Source organism: Carcharodon carcharias, chromosome 23 (genome assembly GCF_017639515.1).
Source record: "Carcharodon carcharias isolate sCarCar2 chromosome 23, sCarCar2.pri, whole genome shotgun sequence".
NCBI lineage: Eukaryota > Metazoa > Chordata > Chondrichthyes > Lamniformes > Lamnidae > Carcharodon > Carcharodon carcharias.
This window is the reverse complement of record NC_054489.1, coordinates 48,110,784-48,134,041: the sequence shown is the minus strand read 5'-3', so window position 1 is coordinate 48,134,041 and position 23,258 is coordinate 48,110,784. Positions and strand designations below refer to the sequence as shown.

General features: G+C 46.8%; 1 protein-coding gene across 1 annotated transcript in view; it reads left to right on the top strand.

Moving 5' to 3' along the window:
- The first annotated feature begins 6,745 nt into the window (after positions 1 to 6,745).
- LOC121269028 (glial fibrillary acidic protein) overlaps positions 6,746 to 23,258 on the top strand; it is a 61,408-nt gene continuing 44,895 nt past the window's right edge. The window contains exons 1-2 of the mRNA XM_041173413.1: positions 6,746 to 6,888; positions 16,740 to 17,144. Coding sequence (XP_041029347.1) covers positions 6,791 to 6,888; positions 16,740 to 17,144 — 503 coding nt within the window. The 5' untranslated portion in view covers positions 6,746 to 6,790. The remainder of the gene's footprint in view (positions 6,889 to 16,739; positions 17,145 to 23,258) is intronic.

Here is a 23,258-nt window from a genome sequence, read left to right as displayed (position 1 = left end):
AAAGGCTAATAGAATGTTGATCTTTATGTCTAAAAGGGATAGGAGTTAGGTTACAGCTGTATAGACCCTAAGTAGACTCCCATCTGCAATACTTCCATTCTGGATATTAAGGGCTAATTTTCATCCTCAAAGCAGGTAGCAGGAGTCAGTGAAATTCCTGGCTTGGTCCACCCGCCTCATGAGAAAGTGCCAGGAAAGACGGGATTTTCATTGTTGGGATGGTGGGAGGGGGATTTGGGCTGCAGTCGGGCCTATTGGCCACAGGAGCTGCCATGTGTAGAGGCAGGCTGTTTGAAAGGCCTGCCTCGATGCTGTGGAACTTCGGCCAGGCATAATGAAAAAAGTAAGTCCCTCTAGCCCTCACCCCTCAGACCACCTCATACCACACACACTCCCCAATGCCAAGTCCTTTTTTTCATTCATTCATGGGATGTGGGAATCGCTGGCTAGGCCAGGATTTATTGCTCATCCTTAATTTCCCCTTGAGAAGGTGGAGGTGAGCTGCCTTCTTGAACCGCTGCAGTCCATGTGGTGTAGGTAAACCCACTGTGCTGTTAGGGAGGGAGTTCCAGGATTTTGACCCAGCAACAACAGTGAAGGAATGGCAATATATTTCCAAGTCAAGATGGTGTGTGGCTTGGAGGGAAACTTGCAGATTGTGGTGCTCCCATGCATCTGCTGCACTTGTTCTTCTAGGTGGTAGAGGTCGCAGGTTTGGAACCTCACGCCACCTCATGCCCCCACACTCACCACCTATGGCTCCTCTTGTCAAGGTATGCATCATAACCACCCGCTATGGTCCCTCATGCCATCCATTCCTCTACGTCCCCACATGAACCCCATGCTAAGATATGCCCCCACTCACTCCCATGGCTTCTTATGACCTCCATGCCAAGCTATAGCCCTTCCATGTCCATTCACCTGCTATACACTGTGTAGATCCAATGGACCCAGTAGTGGCCAAAGGATGTTGTCCTGCTTTGGATTTCTGAGCTCTCAGCAAAGAATGCAAAATGAGACTTGATTGAGAGCCCAGAAATCCATGATAGTACTAAAATACCCGAGCCCCAGGGAAAACATTGCTTGATTGACAGTCTGACTCTCTGACCTCCTCTGTCAATTGCACAATGTTTACTTACGCCAGATAAAGAGGATTCAAGTGCTTGCATCTTCATCTATTGATACTTTAAAGTGCCTGGATGATTGACACTTTTATTGGTCTTTAGTAAAAAGGAGCTTTTTTTTCAGAAAGTGGAAAGTTATCAATAAAACTGAAAAGTTTTTTTAATACATCTTACTGTCATTATAAGGTTCATTGGTTCTATACAGTGGGTGAAAGGGCATGGGGGCATGAGGGGCTACAAGATGGTGTTGGAGGACATACCTTGACATGAGGGCATGAGGGGGGCCTTTAGAACTTCCTTTTAAAAAGTTCCCTCATGCAGACTATAGTTCACAACTCCCCTAAGAGGCCATGAACCACGACCCTTTAAAAATCTGGCCCAATTCCATGAAAATTGCATGGGGCAAGAACATGTCTATCTCTACAATGGAACCGGGCAGGCCAGGAGTGCAGGGAGCGACGCTCACAACCCAAGCCAGTCTGCACCCTTAAGAGGCACTCCAGAAAACCAGAAACCCTGGGAATGGGGTCGTGAAACCCGGAATCAGGTCCCAGGCACTATTGTCACCCCTCCACAGAGTCTCAACTCCATGAAAATCCACGCTTACATCTTGGAGTGTCTGCATCAAGAATTTACCTGAATGATACTGGGGCTGAAAGGGTTAATTTATCAGGACAGGTTGCATAGCTTGTGCTTGTATACCATTGAGGGTAGGATCTTAAGGGGTAATCCAACTGAAGCCTTTAAGATGATCAAAGGAGTTGATCAAGAGAAACTATTTCCGGTAGCTTGTTGGGAACCCAGTGTGAGGACACGTTCTTGTAAAACCAGAGGGAGGCCATTCGGGAGTGATGTTATGAAGCATTTCTTTATAAATTTCTTCAGAGTGGCACTAAGCGAATTGCTCATTCAGAGGCTCCATGGTCCAAATGGCCTCCTTCTGCACTGTGAGAGTCCGATGATTCTGTGAAAAAGGATGGTGGAAATCGCTTCTGGCCCCATAAAGTTGTTGAGCTGGGGTGTGGCGATGGAGGGGGGGGTCAACTGAAAATTTCAAAATGATGCTTGGTAGCTTTTTGTAGGGTTGGGGTATAAAGGGATAAGTAATCAAGGAGGGTAATTGAGGTTAAGATGTAGATCAGCCACAATCTAACAGAATGGCAGAACAAACTCTAGGGGCTGAATGGCCTACTCCTATTCCTATGATCATATTCCAATGCTTCAATCCCTCTTTAACTGATGTCACAGGGAATGTGAAAAGGCACAAAACACATTCAGGGCTTTATTTAATCGCTTTCCGTGGATGATGATCATTCGTCTAGTTAGATCAGAAGTGTCCAAACATAACAAAGACAGTCACTGTTGTTGTCCAGGTGAAACACAAGGGCCATTGCCTGAAACAGGAATGTCCCGCAAACGGCCTACAGATGAATAGCCAACTAATTTTCACTGGTTAAAATCTCAGCAGGTCAGGCAGCCTCTGTGAGGAGAGAAACAGAATTAACGGCTGGAATTTTCCAGCCCTGTTGGTGTCAGGCATCATGGCGGGCAGCGGGGGTGGGGGGGGGTGGTTGCAATATGTGGGGAGGCCAAAAATGGGTTCTACGCCATTGTGAAACCAGATTCCGATTGTCTGCTCCACCCGTCAATGGCAGCCGTGTTTCCCACCACCACACTTCAGGAACCTCATTTCATCATTTTAGTATCTCTTCATAAGCACTGCTCGCTGGAATCACCCCCAACCCTAAATCACACACCCCCCCACTCCGAGAATCACCCCCCCAGAATCACCCCCCCACCAGAATCACCCCCCCCAGAATCACCCCCCAGAATCAACCCCCCAAGAATCACACCCCCACAGAATCACCCCCCCAGAATCATCCCCCCAAGAATCACCACCCCCAGAATCACCCCCCCAGAATCACCCACCCCAGAATCATCCCCCACCAGAATCACCACCCCCAGAATCACCCCCCCCAAGAATCACACCCCCACAGAATCACCCCCCAGAATCAACCCCCCAAGAATCACACCCCCACAGAATCACCACCCCCAGAATCACCCCCCCAAGAATCACCCCACCCCAGAATCACCACCCCCCAGAATCACCCCCCCAAGAATCACCCCCCCCAAGAATCACACCCCCACAGAATCACCCCCCAGAATTAACCCCCCAAGAATCACACCCCCACAGAATCACCACCCCCAGAATCATCCCCCCAAGAATCACCCCCCCCCAGAATCACCACCCCCCAGAATCACCCCCCCAAGAATCACCACCCCCAGAATCACCCCCCCCAAGAATCACCCCACCCCCCCCCAGAATCATTTCCCCCCCCAGAATCACCCCACCCACCCCCAGAATCACCTCCCCCCAAGAATCACCCCCCCCATAATCACCCCCACTTCATAATCACCCCCCACCCCAGAATCAACCCCCCCAGAATCACTCCCCCCAAAATCATCTTCCCCCAGAATCACCCCACCCTCCCAGAATCACCACCCACGACCCCCACCACCGCCCCCCCGCCCCCGGCGTTGGATCATCTGGGTACATCAGTGTGAATGTACACCGACGTGTTTCACAACTGTACATAAGCAACGTGCACCTGGTGAGCTGCTCTTCACTCGGGACTTTGAGGTCTGTTTGCCGACCTTGCTTCAGGCAGCACTTGTGGTCTCAGCGCCAGGCTTCACAGGCAGCACCACATCACTGTTAGAGGGGCTCACGGGCAGGTCTCTCCCTCCCAGACCAGCCGTCAGGCAGGGGGTGGTCTTTCAATGGCTGCAGGGCTAGGGCTTCCTCAGGGGAGGGGGAGAAGTGGCCTCAAACAAGGGAAGAGGCTGCAGGGTGAGGGCTGTACTGGGGAAGGGGGGTATCCCAGGGTGAGTGTGGGGGCACTTGTTGATCTGTGCAAGTGGCCTCAAGATGGTGAGGGTGAGGAGGCAGTCTCCAGAGGAGATGAGGCCAGATGGAGATGTGAGGGTGTGTGTGAGGGAGTGAGTGGTGATGTTCCTTGAGCTGGCAGTGAGTGAGATGCCAGTGAATGTGTGATGGCCCTGTGAGTGTGTGAGTTTAGAGCGATGAGATGGTTGAATTATCCTGAGATCATTTATCCGCTTTCTGCACTGGATGGCCAACCTCTTGTGTGCAGCATTGGCACTGACCACCTCTGCCACCCCCTCCCAAGCCGGAGTGGTGAGACCAATGGGCCTCCTGCGGCCAGAGCTGTGGGTAGAGGACATCGTGGGGCAGGGGGTTTGGGGGTGGGGGGGGTCGGGGGGGGCCTCCACGGCATCCAGAAGGCGTCACAGGAATGCCTCACTGAATCTGGGGGTCTGCACACTTCTTAGCTTTTGGGACCACTTCTACACCGGCGCAGCCCTTGGCTGGAAGCATTGAGAAGCGGGCGCACGGCTGCAGTTTAAATATAGCGCCCGGCATGAGGAAGTGGTGGGGTAATGGCGCAATGGGCAAACCAGAGTCCAGCCGCCAGAGAGACAGCGAGTTTCCTGTGGCTGTGTAATTAATGAGACAGGAATGGGGCGATTCGATGCAGAAACACATCACTGTGGCCAACAGGTAAAACGTCCTTTTCCCCACCCGAAACTGCAAATCTGGGACAATCCCACCCTGCGATCTTTTATCAGAAAACTGAGAAAAGTTCATGATGAAATGAGTTTTGAGCGAGGGGGTGGGTGGGACAGGAAAAAAAGGAAGGTTTGCGATGAGGGTGAAGGTCAGGAGAGAATGAATGACAGAAGAGTTAGTCTTTCAAGGCCAAAGGAAACAGAGATGGGGCACAAACAGAAACAAAACACAAAAGGTGTGCCAGGAGCAGGTGTGCGGCCGACTGAAAGAAAAAAAGCCAAAACAGGCAAAGAAAATGAAACCTTTCAATGTAACCACAGGAGATGTAACACCTGCCCTTTTACCTCCTTTCTCCTCACATCAGGGCCACAAACACCCCTTCCAGGTGAAGTAGCAGTTTACATATACGTCTTTCAGTCTAGTCTCCTGTATTTGTTGTCTACAGTGTGGTCTCCTCTACACTGTGGAGACCAAACGCAGATTGGGTAACTGCTTCGCGGACTCCATTCTGTCCACAAGCATGACCCTGAGCTCCTGGTAGCCTGTCATTTTAATTCTCCACCTTGTCCTCACACTGACTTCTCTGTCCTCGGCCTGCTGCACTGTTCCAGTGAAGCTCGATGTCAGCTTCAGGAACAGCACCTCATCTTCCGATTAGGCACTTTACAGCCTTCCAGGCGCAACATTGAGTTCAACAAGTTTCCATCCATTAACTCTGTCCTCCATTTTGCTTCCTTTTCTTTGCTTGTTTCGGTTTTCAGAATCTAAGCTGAAGTTTTGCCATTGACTTTACATGTTTTCCATGAAAGGGAAAAGATGTCATGTCCAAGCCCAGACTGACCTTTGTTCTCATCATGTACAAGGTTACATTAGACTTTCATTAACATCATGCATTCACTGGTATATTGTTACAGCCTGATACTTATACCCTGTAATACACAGTCCATTGTTATATCATTAATATGATTATCACAGCCTCAGTTGTAGCCAAACCTCAATTAACACAATTTAAAAGCTTTTTGAGGTCTCATGAAAAAGCCCCATCTTCACAAGTCTTCTGGTGGGTTTCCATGTAAGGTAGTTTCTATACTAGGTAGTGACATTGACAGGGGGTTTCTAAATCAGTTTTTGTCCCTAATGCATGGTTCCTCTATCAGGCAGTTTCTATATTGGACGGGCTTTGTACTGTAGGATAATGGTTAGGCCAGAGACTTGGCCTAATAACTCCAAGACACAAGTTCAATTCCCACAACTGCAGCTGGAGAAATTTACATTCATTTTATAAAATAAAATCTGGAATAAAAAGCTAGTCTCAGTAATAGTGACCCTGTAACTACTGGATTATTGTTAAAGCCCATCAGGTTCACTAATGCCCTTTAGGGAAGGAAATCTGCTGTCCTTACCTGGTCTGGCCTACATGTGACTCCAGACCCACAGCAATGTGGCTGCCTCGTAACTTCCCTCTGAAATAGCCTAGCAAGCCACTCAGTTGTATTCGAGAAGACACTCACATCCACCTTCTCTATCCGGTGGTTTCTGTAACAGTGGCCCTGCCTCATCAGTTTTATACCTGCTGTCAAGTTAAAAACCTGTCCTATGGTGACCCACCCAGTCAAAAGGCAATATTCAATCAGTTTAATCCTAATTTATTTTTCATAGTAGTTGTGGGACCGCTGGACATTCTGAATATGAGCATTTTAATAAAGTTAGTTAATAAGAGTGGTCTGTTGGTGGACACTGATTACCAGACCGGCTTGGCCTAAATAGCCAAGTGGTTATGGTACTGGGTTTGTAACCCCAAGATCAAGAGTTCAACTCTCACAATGGCAAACTATGAAACAATGTAACTTCATCTGAAACAGATGGAAATGGGTTTGTACTCAAAAGAGCTGATTACCAGACCTAACAAAGAATGAGTATTTGGAGGGGGTGCACTAGGACCCTGTGGCATTTTCTGACACCTGGCCCCTATCCAGGGGGATGACTGTGTATATAAACAGGCTGGAAGCAGGGAGAGAGTTCAATCCTGGATCTCTAACTTGCAGCAACACACACAGACACAAGGTGGGCAAAGATGAGCTTGAGCTTCGAGTCAGTGCAGACCTCGTCTTACAGGAAGCGTTTCGGGAGTCTCAGCACAGCCCCTGCCAGCAGATACAGCTTCATAAAGAGGTACCAAATAACGCAACAATCCTGCAACTTTGCATATAATCTCAGCAAAAACCCATACAATGGGACAGACAGGCGGCAAACTGCTGGAACCTGTGCTGTAACAGTCTGACTGTAGATGAGAGCTACACCTTCAGAAACAGAAGCAGAGACATCTGGTGTTTCAAGTAACTTCCTACCAGTCACCTGTCACCTCACAGGAGGTGAATTGGTTCAGAGCTGCTGAAGGCTCTGACTGTGCAATACCTGAACTAGTTTAGCAATATTGTAAGCTATGATTTTGCACTGCCTGAATAGACCTGGTTCGGGCTTTCAATGTACAATGTTAGAACTGCTTTATCCATGTTTTTGGTTCTGTGCACTGGACCTGGACTGGTCCAGAATTGGTCCAGGCTCTGGTACAAAAACAGAAACAGAAATACCTGGAAAAACCCAGCAGGTCTGGCAGCATTGGCAGAGAAGAGCAAAGTTGACGTTTCGAGTCCTCATGACCCTTCAACAGAACCAGCAGGCTCTGGTACAGTCTGTGGACCTATTTGTATCCACCGACATTCTTTTCCAAGTGTGTGTGCTGTTTGGGTTCTGTTTAGACTGCTGTTTAACTGTTGCTAAGTTGTTTTTTTTTTCATTTTAACAGTGTTTTTATTAATCCAACTGTTCCCACAAGACAGGCAACCAGCAATCTCAACTTCATCAAAGAGTGAGGAATTTCACTACTGGAGGGGAGAGGGGGAGAGGGGTGTCACAGGGCTGGGGGTAGAGAAAGGAGTTGTTAACATGGGTGGGAGAGAAGAGGATACTTGGGTGAGAAAGAAGGGGAGGTGGGGTGGAGAAAGAGAGAAATAAGAGAGAGGGTGGGTATCAGTGGGGAGGGGAGAGAGAGAGGAGTCAGTGCAGGAGGGGAGAGAGAGAGAGAGAGAGAGGAGTCAGTGCAGGAGGAGAGAGAGAGAGAGAGAGGAGTCAGTGCAGGAGGGGAGAGAGAGAGAGAGAGGAGTCAGTGCAGGAGGGGAGAGAGAGAGAGAGAGAGGAGTCAGTGCAGGAGGGGAGAGAGAGAGAGAGAGAGGAGTCAGTGCAGGAGGGGAGAGAGAGAGAGAGAGAGGAGTCAGTGCAGGAGGGGAGAGAGAGAGAGAGAGAGGAGTCAGTGCAGGAGGGGAGAGAGAGAGAGAGAGAGGAGTCAGTGCAGGAGGGGAGAGAGAGAGAGAGAGAGGAGTCAGTGCAGGAGGGGAGAGAGAGAGAGAGAGAGGAGTCAGTGCAGGAGGGGAGAGAGAGAGAGAGAGAGGAGTCAGTGCAGGAGGGGAGAGAGAGAGAGAGAGAGGAGTCAGTGCAGGAGGGGAGAGAGAGAGAGAGAGAGGAGTCAGTGCAGGAGGGGAGAGAGAGAGAGAGAGAGAGGAGTCAGTGCAGGAGGGGAGAGAGAGAGAGAGAGAGGAGTCAGTGCAGGAGGGGAGAGAGAGAGAGAGAGAGGAGTCAGTGCAGGAGGGGAGAGAGAGAGAGAGAGAGGAGTCAGTGCAGGAGGGGAGAGAGAGAGAGAGAGGAGTCAGTGCAGGAGGGGAGAGAGAGAGAGAGAGAGGAGTCAGTGCAGGAGGGGAGAGAGAGAGAGAGAGAGGAGTCAGTGCAGGAGGGGAGAGAGAGAGAGAGAGAGGAGTCAGTGCAGGAGGGGAGAGAGAGAGAGAGAGAGGAGTCAGTGCAGGAGGGGAGAGAGAGAGAGAGAGAGGAGTCAGTGCAGGAGGGGAGAGAGAGAGAGAGAGAGGAGTCAGTGCAGGAGGGGAGAGAGAGAGAGAGAGGAGTCAGTGCAGGAGGGGAGAGAGAGAGAGAGAGAGGAGTCAGTGCAGGAGGGGAGAGAGAGAGAGAGAGAGGAGTCAGTGCAGGAGGGGAGAGAGAGAGAGAGAGAGGAGTCAGTGCAGGAGGGGAGAGAGAGAGAGAGAGAGAGGAGTCAGTGCAGGAGGGGAGAGAGAGAGAGAGAGAGGAGTCAGTGCAGGAGGAGAGAGAGAGAGAGAGAGAGGAGTCAGTGCAGGAGGGGAGAGAGAGAGAGAGAGAGGAGTCAGTGCAGGAGGGGAGAGAGAGAGAGAGAGGAGTCAGTGCAGGAGGGGAGAGAGAGAGAGAGAGGAGTCAGTGCAGGAGGGGAGAGAGAGAGAGAGAGAGGAGTCAGTGCAGGAGGGGGGAGAGAGAGAGAGAGAGGAGTCAGTGCAGGAGGGGAGAGAGAGAGAGAGAGAGAGGAGTCAGTGCAGGAGGGGAGAGAGAGAGAGAGAGAGAGGAGTCAGTGCAGGAGGGGAGAGAGAGAGAGAGAGAGGAGTCAGTGCAGGAGGAGAGAGAGAGAGAGAGAGAGGAGTCAGTGCAGGAGGGGAGAGAGAGAGAGAGAGAGGAGTCAGTGCAGGAGGGGAGAGAGAGAGAGAGAGAGAGGAGTCAGTGAAGGAGGGGAGAGAGAGAGAGAGAGAGAGGAGTCAGTGCAGGAGGGGAGAGAGAGAGAGAGAGAGAGGAGTCAGTGCAGGAGGGGAGAGAGAGGGGTCTAAGTACGGGGGCTAGAGAGCAGAGTGTCAGTAGGGAGGGGAGAGAGGCTTGTCAGTTAAGGGGAGAGAGAGAGGATCGCAGTATTTCACTGTTGGAAGGATGCATTTTTAAAAACTCGACCTTTAAGCCACTCTTTTGAATTGTACATCAAGCAGCAGACACACCCACACCCCTCCCCCACCCATCAACATAACCTGCCCACCCCAACCCCATCCCTCAGCCTATCTGCTCCAACTGGTGGGAGAGAATTTGAAGGAAATGGCACCCCCTAGTGAACTCCGAAAGTATTGCTGTTCCGACATAAGAGTTGTCCTGTAGTGAAATCCTTCAGCACTCAATGTGTATAATTGCAAAAAAAAAGAACAAACTATTTAATCACTAAGAAACAGAATGCCCTGGAAATATTATTGTGAAAAGTAGTAACATTTAACGCTCACTGAATGGACAACAGAGGGCTGAAAAAAGGGAGAGATGGGGGTGAGATGGAAGAAAGAGAGGGGTGGATGAAAGGGAATATGGAGGAAAGAAGACAGATGGAGAGAGAAAGAGAGAGGGACCGCGGACAGACAGACAGAGGGATAGGTGACAGAAGAAAAGGGAGATGGACAGAGAAAAGGGTGGGGAACAAGAGAGAGAGGCCGAGAGAAGAGAAGAGATGAGATGAGTTAAAGGGGAAGAGAGAAAGGGCAGAGGTGGAGAGATGAAGGTAAGAAAGATGAGAGAAGGGGACAGAGTGATCAGGAGAGAAGACAGCGGAAGAGAGAATGGAGCAGGTGTGCGGAGAGTACAGGGGTACTGGGGAGAGATGTAGAGAGAAAGGTGGATGGAGTGGAGGAGGTGCTTTGCCAGAGGGGTCACTGCGCAGTGATCCTGGGTGATTCCTTTCTCCTCCCAGAATCTGGATTAACCCTTTGGGAACTGCTGCCAATCCTCAGCCTCAAAATGAGCAGAATAAGATTGGAAAACGTAAATCAGGACCAAATCAAGTGGATGTAAATGATCCCTTGGCATCATTTCAAAGAAGTGCAGGGGTTTTTTTTCCCCCCAGTGTCCTGGCCAATATTTATCCCTTAATCAACATCACAAAAACAGGTTATCTCGTCATTATCACATTGCTGTTTGTGGGAATTTGTTGTGTGAAATTTGTCTGCCATGTTCATCCATTATAACAGTGACTACACTTCAAAACTACTCCATTGACTGTTAAGCCCTGAAATTGTGCAAGGTACATATTAATATTTCTTTCTTTATATTCCTCCCCTCAGCACTTTCATATTTATTGAAGAATTTGGCATCTGGGTGTGATTGGGGCTGATTGGCCAGAAAGCTGTTGTGCAGACAGCATGCAGCTCCCTGGATTAAACACCCGCTCCGAGCCTCACTGATTAATATTTCTTTCAGTTAGGAACTAAATTAGAAAGGATGGAATAAATCATATCTTTAGTAGTTGAGAGAGTCTGAAAAGTTCCATGATACATTACATATTATTTGTGAAAGAAACAAGAGGAGACAAAGGAGTGCAGGACAGTTATCAACAAAGCAGGTGGATGCTTCAAGTTTAGTTTCCCCAAACTTCTGACATTGTGTCTCACTAACTCCGCTTAAAACGGACAATAAACCCTGCAAGTTGAAAGGTTCCAAGTTTGATTCCTGGTCTGTGGAGTTAGCTGATCATCGCCAAGTGGTACTAGAGGGCAAGGACTTTGACCTCAGCACCTTGGAGTCAGGGAGGATCATAATCAGCCAGGGTTCCAGTTCACAATCTCTCATCAGTGGCCATAATGATAAGTGAGGACATGATGCTTTCCATGAACAGTAATGCTGCCAATCCTCACTCTCTAGGCTTGTATTTCAGCAATAGCTATTTCATCGGTGATGGTGTGTTACAGATCACTTGAGGAATCCGGTTGCTGTGGCAACGTACACTTTTACATGCATGTTGTAGTCTGGAGCTAAGGATAGTGACAGTAGAGGGTCCAATTTCTTTCCATCACACAGCTGATCAGGATCTCTCCCACTCTTGCCACCTGCCTTTGGTGTGTGTTGGAAGGATGTACAGGTTGATACTCAGCCTGTTTGGCCACTTAATGAACACAGGCTATTTCAGTACATGTGGTATAAGAAATAAGAATCAAAGGGCAGCAATTTAAATAAATGGCAAAAGAACCAAGCATGACCTAAGGGAAAACCTTTTAACACAGCAAGTGGTTAGGACCTGGAATGCACTGCCTGAGAGTGTGGTGAAGGCAGGTTCAGTCATGGCTTTCAGAATGAAATTGAATAAGCACTGAAAAGAAAACACGTGCAGGTCTACAAGGAGGGGGACTGGTTGAGCTGCGTGGACATGACATGTTGAATGGCCTCCTGTGCTATAATCATTCTATGATTCTACAAAAACCGGGAGCAGGAGTAGGCCATTCAGCCATTCGAACCTGTTCAATACAATCATGGCTGAACTTCCTCAATTCCACATTCCCCCACAACCCCTATATTCCTTCATTCCCTTAGCATTCAAAAATTGATCAATCTCTGTCTCTAATATGTTCATCAACCAAGCATCCACAATGCTTTGCGGTAGAGAATTCCAAAGATCCCCAACTCTATGAGTGAAGAAATTTCTCCCCATCTCAGTCCTAAATGGCCGACCACCTATTCTGAGGCCGTGAACCCATGTTCCAGATTCTCCAGACAGTTTAAATGTTTTCTCAACATCTACCCTGTCAAGCCCCTTTAGAATTTTATATGATTCAATGAGGTCACCTCTCATTCTTCTAAATTTCAGGAAATATTGTCCCAGTCTACTCAATCACCCAAAGAACAGCCTCTCATCCCTGCAGGGATCAGTCCTGTAAGCCTTTATTGTGATCGTCCAAGGCTAATCTATCTTTCCCTGGATCCTATCCACACAACAGCACGAAGTTATACTATTGAACTAGTAATGCTGAGACATGAGTTCAAACTCCACCATAACAGCTGGGTCATTTAAATTCACTTAATCAACTAATGCTGCCTACATTGCAGAGGAATGGACCATAAATGCTGGCCTTGCCAGTGGCACCCAAACTCCATGAAGAAACAAAAAGATGAAGGTACCTGTGATTGGTGTGGCTGTAGTTTCTTTGCTGGCAGTTAGATTGTGGAGCAAGAACAATGTTTTTGATGTCAAACATTTTTGCTTCTAGTGATTAAAAGCGCCTGGAAGGTGTTTGAGTTATTAAGCCCATCCTGATTGGCTGCTGTCTGTATCAATCATGTTGAAAATATTTCAGTCCTTATTAGTTTCCGTGGCTGTGGAGGAAGAAAAATGCGTGAGATGAGAAAAGTAACTTGAAGATTTTATGAGCTTATTTATAAATCAGAAATCTCACTACTTGCACACTAAACGATGGAAGATAGGAATATAAAAGCTGCAGTCAGCTGATGTTAGGTGGGTGGGTTTGGGGATGCTGCATGATTTGGTGGTGTTGCCATGCGTTTACTGCCCCTGTCCTTGTTGGTGGTAGAGGTTGTGTGTTTGGAATGTGTTGTCGAAGGAACCTTGGCAATGCATCTTGTAGAAACTACACACTGCTGCTACTGCACACTGGTGGTGGTATGAGTGAATGTTTAACTTGTTTGTTGGGCTACCAATCAAGCAGACTGCTTTGTCCTGGATGGTGTTGATCCTCTTGAGTGTTGTGGGAGCTGCACTCATCCAGGCAAGTGGAGAGTATTCCATCACACTCCTGACTTGTGCCTTATAGATGGTGGACAGGCTTTGGGGTGTCAGGAGGTGAGTTACTTGCCGCAGGATTCCCAGCCTTTCAGACTGGTCCAATTCAGTTTCTGATTAATGGGAATCTCATTTATTGTGCGGGGTCTGCTCTGTTTGGATGATCTTAAACTCTTTGCAACATAGCCCATATCGCCTACTCAATCCCTTGCGCCCTGTTATAAGTATGGGGCAAAACGCTGAGGCTGACTACTAATGTAAGTATAGCATGTCTTGCTGAAAAGGGGCAGTTGATTTATATGCTGAGTATATGTAAAAACACAATTTTGGGGCTGGAGAATGGGGTTGTCTTATACACCGGGTCGACTTATAATGATCTACGGCATTTCCTTCAGGACTCAGACAGCATGGTCAGTAGTGGCGCTACCGAGCCACTCATGGTGATGAGCATTGAAGGCCCCCACCCAGAGTACATTCTGCCACCCTCAATACTACTCCAAGGTGGTGTTCAACACGGAGGCTGAGAAATTCCTGAGCTGAGGCAGGGCGATAAATAATAATCAGCAGAAGGTTTCCTTGTCCAAGTTTAACCTGATGCTGTAAGAACTCATGGGCTCCAGAGTCAATGTTGAGGATTGTCACAGTTACCCCTTCCTGACTGTATGTCACTCTTCTGCCACCTCTGGTGGGTCTGTCCTGGGACAGGAAATACCCAGGGATGGTGATGGAGGAGATTGGGACATTGGCTATAAGGTGTGATTTGGTGAGTATGACTATGTCCGGCTGTTACTTGACCAGTCTATGGGGCTACTCTCCCAATTTGGCACAAGCCCCAAGATGCTAGTAAGGAGACCTTTGCAGGGTCAGCTGGTCTGGTTTTTCATTCCCAGAGCCTAGGCCAACATCAGGTTTATTCATCTTAGACTTTCTTTTATAGAAGTTAGATACAACTGAATATCTTGCTAGACCATTTCCAAGGGCAGTTAAGAATCAATCACACTGCTATGGTTCTGGAGTCAGATAAAGGCCAGGCCCGGTCAGGGTGGCAAATTTCCTTTCCTGAAGGGTTTTCATGATAATCAGGTAGTTGCATAATCATGATTATGGATACTGACAATTTTTATTACAGATTTACCGAACTGAATTTAATGTCCCCAAATGCCACTGTGGGATTTGAAGTCATGTCTCAGGATTTCTAGTCCCGGTTTCTGGATTACTAATGCAGTAATATAAACGCTTTGCTACTGTAATAAGCAAAAAGCAAAATACTGCGGATGCTGGAAATCTGAAACACAAAACAGAAAATGCTGGAAAAACTCAGCAGATCTAAGAGCATCTGTGGAGAAATAAAGAGAGTCATAATGGATTCGAAATGTTGACTCTGTTTCTCTTTCCACAGATGCTGTTCAACCTGCTGAGTTTTTCCAGCATTTTCTGTTTTTGTTTGTGACTATGCTACTGTTCCCGGTTAGTTGGAATCCGGTGAGCAGATATCCCAGTGGGAGTATTTGCTGTAATATAAGAAATAGGAGCAAGTATTGCCTTTACAACCCATGGATCCTACTTCGTCATTCAATATGATCATGGCTATAATTCTTTACCATCCTCACTTTCCCACCTATTCCCGTATCTCTTGATTTCTTTGGTACCTAAAAATATATTGATCTCAATCTTGAATCAATCAACAACTGAGCACCCACAGCCCCCAGGGTAGAGAATTCCAAAGATCCACAACCCTCTGAGTGAAGAAATTTCTCCTCATCTCAGTCATAAATGGCCTACCCCTTATGGTGAGCCTATGATCCCTAGTCCTGGACTTTCCAACCATGGGGGAGCATCCTCTCGGCATCTACTCTATCCAGCCCTCTCAGAATTGTATACTTTTCAATGAGATCACTTCTCATTCTTCAAATCTCAAGAGAATGTGAGCCCTTTCTACACAATCTCTTGTAGGAATACCCTCCCATCCCAAGAGTAATCCAGTGAGCCTTTGTTGGACCATCTCTGAGCCTAGGATATCCTTCCTTGCTTGAAGAAACCAAAACACTACGACTAAGTCCAGCTATAGTCTCACCAAAGCCCTATAATGTCTCCACACCCTTGACCCCCTTAGATCAAAGGCTAGCATTACATTTGCCTTCTTAGCTGCTTGCTGTGTCTGCATGTTCACTTTCTGTGATTTGTGCTCAAGGATATTCAAATCCTTCTGGATACCAACATTAACAAATATCTCGCCTCTGAAATAATCCACTTTTCCATTCTTCTTATCAAACTGGATAATTCCACCCTTTATATTATGTCACCTTCTTGCCCACTCAGTAAACCTGCCAAATCCCTTTGCAGCCTCTTTGTGTCCCCATCACAGATTACTTTCCAACCTAACTTTGTATCATCAGCAACCTTAAGTTATTTATCCTCAGTCTCCACATCTAAATCATCGCTATAGACTGAAAATGCCATGAGTCTATGTCCCACTGGGATACCAACTGTCATACAGAGAGTCTATATCCCATTGGGAAGCTGACTGTAATACTGAGAATCTCTATTAGGAAGCTGACTGTAATACAGAGAGTCTATATCCCATTGGGAAGCTGACTGTAATACTGAGAATCTCTATTAGGAAGCTGACTGTAATACAGAGAGTCTATATCCCATTGGGAAGCTGACTGAAATACAGAGAGTCTCTATCCCATTAGGATGCTGACTGTAATACAGAGAGTCTCTATCCCATTGGGAAGCTGACTGAAATACAGAGAGTCTCTATCCCATTGGGAAGCTGACTGAAATACAGAGAGTCTCTATCCCATTGGGATGCTGACTGAAATACAGAGAGTCTCTATCCCATTGGGATGCTGACTGAAATACAGAGAGTCTCTATCCCATTGGGATGCTGACTGAAATACAGAGAGTCTCTATCCCATTGGGATGCTGACTGAAATACAGAGAGTCTCTATCCCATTGGGATGCTGACTGAAATACAGAGAGTCTCTATCCCATTGGGATGCTGACTGAAATATAGAGAGTCTCTTTCCCATTGGGATGCTGACTGTAATACAGAGAGTCTCTATCCCATTGGGAAGCTGACTGTAATACAGAGTCTCTATCCCATTGGGAAGATGACTGTAATACAGAGAGTCTCTATCCCATTAGGAAGCTGACTGTAATACAGAGAGTCTCTATCCCATTGGGAAGCTGACTGTAATACAGAGAGTCTCTATCCCACAAGGCAGTGCAGTGATAGAGTGCAGACGGCATTAAGCTTATCCCCTGGTGTGTCCAGTGGTTGCTCACCTCAGCTGAGACCATCATTCAACTGTTCTCCTTCTCCAATTTTTCTGAAAAATAAGACAAAGGTTAAAATTAGACAGAAGCCTTGTTCCCTGTATCTATTATCCCATTGGAAAGGGTGGACTTCACTTAAGGGCAGGGTTGGGGTTTTCTGTGATGCCTTCTGTTGTCAATTGCCTGACAAATCTCACTGCAAGCAGAGAACCCACTTGGGCAAAGTTATTGGCAGCATGATAGAGCTCTGGAATTCATCCAGAAAATTGAATGGGAATGAAAGTGCTTACATTGGGATAGATCGGGGAAAAGTGAATCAAATCCTTGCTCCTGCTAATTGCATCTCCTTAAACAGGTCTGTTTTGCCAAGTGCCTCCAGAAGTTCCATGATTCGATTAAAGCATATCAACTATCCAGCAAAAAGTTCCGGAATGTTCCAGGAGAAGCTCGATTTCTCCCTGTCAGACGCCCTCAATGCTGAATTCAAGGAGACTCGGACCAACGAGAAGTTTGAGATGATGGAACTAAATGACCGTTTTGCCAGTTACATCGAGAAGGTTCGCTTTCTGGAAAACCAGAACAAGGTCCTGACCACTGAGCTCAACCAGATCAAGGGGAAAGAGCCCAGTCGGCTGGGGGATATGTACCTGGATGAGATCAGGGAGCTTCGGCACCAGATGGACCAGCTGAACAGCGCCAAGGCCCGCCAGGAGATTGAGAAGGACAATCTGCTGGAGGATCGGAACAACCTTAAACAGAGGTACGGCATTCCCAGATTATACTGGGCTGGATTTCTGTCTCCCAACACTTTCCTGCCCCACACGCCTGTTCTAGAGCTCGCCAATGGGATGAGAATCGGACAGGGTCTGTAATTGTCATTCACTTCACCCCAACAGACTAACCCTCAATAGGTGACAATGAACATCTGCCCCATTGTTCAAATCATAGAATTAGACAGTAAAGAAAGAAGCTACTTGGTCCATTGTACCTGTGCATCTCTTTGAAATAGCTAACCAAGTCGTCCCCCTCACTGCTCTGTCACAGCTTCTCTGCCAATCCCACCCAATTCCTAAGTATTTATCCAATTCCCCATTTAAAAGTTACTTTTGAGTCAGCTGCTTCCACTGCCCTTTCAGGCAGCGCATTCCAGATCACAACAACTCACTGGGGGACAAACCTCACCTCTGGTTCTGTTACCAATTATCATAATTCTGTGTCCTCTGACTGCTAACCCCCCTCCACTGGCCACTGCGGCAAAACCCCTCATAATTTGTGCTGAATTATTTTGTAAAGTCGCTACACCCAATGCCCACCCAAGGGTAAAAGGGACACCATCCGTATCCTCCCCTCTTGTAGGCCTTTTCAAAGTTGCACACTGTTGTGGAGGAGGTGGGTGGTTGGTTAGCTGCTGACCACTGCCCTCCACCATTCCCACCTGGCAGCTCGATGGCACATCACTAGTGTCCTGGTATCAATTCACTGAGTCTCTGTCGTCCATCTGAAGAGTTACTTGGACTCTCAGTCAGTCCCCTCCCTGCTCTATGACTTGGAGCTGGGGAGGAATGTGGAACAACCACAGTCATTCTCCAGATGGCCATGTTGGCAATTTGGTGCTTTGAACATGTTTTGCCATCAATGTCATCCTCTGAATTGAACTAAAGCACCTGGAGAACAGGATTCTAGTATCTGCAGACTTTGTGTTCCTCTCCCCTTTGGCTACACAAACTAGTTCAAGGTTGGAACTGAGTGAATAAAAGCTATGGAAGGCATTTTAAAACAGCTCAGCTAATGGTGTGGGTTCTCACTTCCATCTCTGGGGTCTGCTGCAGATTCAATATGAATGTATCAGTCAGTGTCAATCCAGCTCCTAGTGTATCTGTGACTACAGGTTAATACAATCCCTAATTTGGCATCAATTGTCAATCTCATTCTGACTGAGTGTGTATAAAATTTTATGCTGGTGCAGTAGGGGCTACTCCTCTCGTGTTAGATCTGAAGCATTTTGCTGGGGCCATATAGAGGGGGCTTTCCTTTACTTCTGGCTGTGCTGTACCTGATCTCGGGCAGCTTGGTTTTCACACTTGGTGCTCAAAACAGAGAGAGTTTCATCGCTCAGATTCCTGGGTGCAAAAAAGAACTTAGAGAACAGCTCACGGCAATTGCTGTTCCTCACTCCATTCACCTGAGCCAGGTACTCGAACCCCACCCCAACACCTGTCTGAACACTTCCTCCAATCATCCCCAAATGACAATCTCTCTCAGGCCAGGAGGGGAGAAGTGCAGCTTCCTGGGCTGAGGCCTGTGCCCAGATTTCAAAGCGGCAGTGGATATCCTCGGGTTAGTCAACACCCATATGGCAAGATGCAGTTAGACCAAAGGGGCATTGTAGTCTGACAAAGAATGCAAAGACAACTGGCGCAGCATCTCTGAGCAGACTAAGCAGTTACCATCAGGCTACCCAACATGGCACTCAACTCATCTTTAATTCTTCACTTCCATTTTCGCAGTTGGAGTTTTTGAAACATGAGATTCTGTTTATCATTTTTTAAGCCATTTTCTCCCTGCCAGGTTCCTTGGGTCTCTCGATCACCACCCCCTAAGCTTTGCCGATTGCTGCATTCAGCCCAGCCCCCAGGGGGCAGCCAAGGATGCTACCATAACCTTCCTATCTAACGAAGGAAAGTGTCTGACCTCTGCCTGAAGTGGCTTGGATAGACACCTCCCCCGCTGGAAAAATAACAATATGGGCAAAAATCTCATACCCCATCACTTAATGTAGCCACACATTGAAGACTGTGTTCCCTGTGGCATCTATTATTACAGAATATGCTTCAGAAAAAAATTTCTACTGGAAGACATCTCAATGTGTTTGAACAAACTGGCCAACACACTGTAAACTAGGGACAGGCAGAACATTTACAGTCAGGGACTAGAAAACATGCAAGTTACCAAGGCAACAGTGTTTCTTTATCCAACAAGGGGCCAGCAATCCTGCAGCAAAATATTAGCCTTGAAAGGGGTACAGCCCAGATTTACTGATGCCTAAAGTGTTAAATTATAAGAACAATTTGCTTAAAAATGCTATGCAATCTCTTGGGTTTAGAAGGTAATGGGTTGATCTAATTGAGATGCATGTAACAAACAAAGGCTTTGATAGGGGAGATACTGAGGAACCATTCCCTCTGGTGGGGGAATCCAAAACCAGGGGACATGAGCTTCACATTAGAGTCAGGCATTCAGGAGCCAAATCAGGAAGTGTTGATCCTTCACAAAGGGCAGAAGAAATCTGGAACATTCTCCCCACAAGCCGATGGATGCTGGCAGGGGGAGGCTTTCAAGACTGAAATTGATAGATCCATATTAAGTACAGGTATTACATAGTGTTAACAGCACAGGAACAAGCCATTTGGTCCAACTGGTCTGTGCTCCCATAAGCCTTCTCCCAATGTACGTCATCGAAGGCTATCAGGAGATATGGATCAAAGGCAGATAAATGGATTTGAAGTACAAATTATCTGATTGGATGGTGGAACAGGCTCAAGGAGCAAAGTTGCCTCCTCATGTTCTGGTGTGGTATTTTTCTCCCATTTCCCACACAACCTCCATGACAATTTTATTGTGTAGGGTGAAGCCCACTAGTTACCAGATAGTGTCTGCCAACATCTCTCACAGAACTCTTACAGCCGGAAATTCATCAATCCCACCGGTTAGGATTGGACTTGAATCCAGAACCCAGAGGTAAAGGTTAGTTCCTGATCCACTCCCTCAACCTCCTGAGTGAAGTTGGACATGAGGGGTCTGGATGGAGGAGGTGTAATACTGGTACTTGTAGATCAGCACATCCTTTCCAAACTACCAACTCGATGACTCAATGTACAACATTATTTCAATCACCATATGAACGTGTTTCTAAATTGCTCCTCTCCACTCCTGGAATTCTACAAATCTTGTCATCCCCTTTCTTCCCCCACATCCCCAACCTAAGAATTAAATCATTATAGGACCCTAGTCTAATGGTCCTGCCACAGAGGCTTACTTACCCCTTTCTCCACTATAGGAGCACAACAACTAACTGGGCACTGGCACCGATATTGAGTTTCAGCCTACACTAGGCAGACAGTGGCTGTTAGGATCCTTCATGACCAGAATGATGACTCAATCCCCATGAGGGATAATAAACAGACATGTTTATGTTACACAGATTCTCATTGCCAGATATTCCTCAGCACAGGCAGATGCAGTGGGGGAAGCCTATGTAAGGTTGTTGCTGAGGCACAATGATAGGACAGTAGATCTAACCCCATGCTGTATCTGCCCTGGGAGTGTTTGATGGGGACAGTTTAGAGGGAGGTTTACTCTGTATCTAACCCCATGCTGTACCTGTCCTGGGAGTGTTTGATGGGGAGAGTGTAGAGGGAACTTTACTCTGTATCTAACCCCGTGCTGTACCTGTCCTGGGAGTGTTTGATGGGGACAGTGTAGAGGGAGCTTTACTCTGTATCTAACCCCGTGTTGTACCTGCCCTGGGAGTGTTTGATGGGGACAGTGTAGAGGGAGCTTTACTCTGTATCTAACCCCATGCTGTATCTGTCCTGGGAGTGTTTGACTTCGAGTACCTGCAGTAGAAGGTGATCTAATACCCGGCACTAATAGCTTTCAAATCCTTCATCTTCCTCCAAATAAAAGGTATTGCTCTGGGTACCAGCATCGCTCCTCATTATGCCTGTCTTTTTGTGAGGTATGTGAAACATTCTTTGTTCCTGTCCTATTCATGCCCCCTCCCCCACCTCTTCCTCTTGTACATCAATGTCTGTTTTGGTGCCAACTCCAGCTTTCAGCCGGAACTAGAAAACTTCATCAATTTTCTTCCAATTTTTACCCTCCTCTCATTTTCACAAGGTTCATCTCAGGCTCTTTCCTTCCTCAACTTCTCTGTCTCCCATTTCTGGGGATAGACTTTCTGCTAATATTCATGCCAAGCCTACCGACTCCATTCTATTCTCCCAGTTCCTCTGTTCTGATGATGCTATCTGCCAAAGCAGCACTCCTGAGATATCTTCCTTTTTGCTCAACAAAGGATTTTGCATCCAGACTTAACATTGAGTTCAACAACTTCAGACTATGAACTGTCTCCTCCATTTTGATTTTTTTTTAGCCAGGTGCTGATCTGAATCTTGTTTTTTATCCTTTTGCTTTCGGACAGAGCTGTTCATCATTCTGCCATTCGCACTCACTCCGGACAAATGCTTTCTCTCTTTACTACAACTATTACCACTCCCTCTGCCTTTTGATCCATGACAGCTTTGTCATTTAATCTCTCCTGCCCTCTACCCTGTCCCAGACCTTCCCTTTTATTCTTCCTTCCCCTTCCCACTTTCAATGGAATAAAACCTATCACATTCCTACCCTCAAATAAAAGCAATTGGAGAACTGACTGCCTCAGAACAAGATTGGTGCTCATGTATTGGAATATATGATTTATAACGATAAGAGGCTAGGGACTGGATTACGCAACATTGCTTGCTCAACGAATCAAACCATCAACACCCACCGGGGCTGAAATGAGAACCCCAAAGTCTAAGTACAAAATTCTCTGGGTCCCATGAGGAACTTGTGGAGAACAGCTGCTCCAGGCAAGCACTGCCTTTCCCAGCCATGTATCACTCCAGTTCTCCTGTGCCACACTGAGTGCCAGCTGCATCCCTTGGGCTGCTCATTCTTAAGATTTATCACCCAAGTGTTAAAATCCCAGGACAATTGTGTAGGAAAAGCATGGCAGCCAACTTGTGCAAAGCAACACTCCACTAATGTCCTGTACAGAAGGAAATCTGCCGTCCTTACCTGGTCTGGCCTGTATGTGACTCCAGACCGCACAGCAATATGGTTGGCTCTTAAATGCCCTCTGAAATGGCCTAGCAAGCCAGTCAGTTCTCAAGGGCAATTAGGGAAAGGGCAATAAACGCTGGTCTAGCCAGCGACGGACCCATCCCATAAACGAATAAATAAAAAATAACAAATAAGCAATAAAGTGATGTTGGCTTGTGACTGTCTCCCTTCTGCCCTCTGCCAAGATTTTCACATTCAACAAGGCTAACTTTGGGGAAGGAATTGATGGGAATATTGAGGGGAGGTTATTCGTTTGTGATTTTAGGAAACAAAAATATAATTTATTCAAGTAGGTAATTAATAGATCATAAAACTAGTCCAAACACCTGAAAGAGAGGAGCAGCTGGAAAAATATAGGGATTGGCTGAGGCTGGTTAGGGTTAGTGTTACATATTAGGAGAATGGGTAAGAGCTATGTCATGAATGAGAACAGGAATCAACAAAAGGAGACAGGACCGAATAAACCAAATGAGAAGTTAGGAGGAAATCTTGTAACTGTTTAGGTCTGATGAAGAAAAGAGCACACGACAGGAAGAGAGGAATTTTATAGAGAGGCTCAAGTATAGTCATAAAATCAAAAAACTGCAGATGCTGGAAATCCAAAACAAAAGCAGAATTACCTAGAAAAACTCAGCAGGTCCGGCAGCGTTGGCAGAGAAGAAAAGAGTTGACGTTTCGAGTCCTCATGACCCTTCAACAGAACTGGGATATAGTCATACTGGAGAATAAGGGCAAGATGTGTACTGCCTGGTGAATATGTTACTTTAGCAATCAAAGTAGAGAAGAAATAAGATATCAGAAATGAAGGAAAGGAGGAAACTAATGGGTGATAATAAGAACAGGATGATCTACAGGGGAAAGAGGAGAACAAGTAGCTGGCTGGTCTAGATATTTCTACTGAAGAAAAGGTAAGGGATCTCAGCAATAATTTACAGAGCTCATTGGAATCAGATAATCCATCAGAGGTTAAGGTGATCGTAAACGTTGC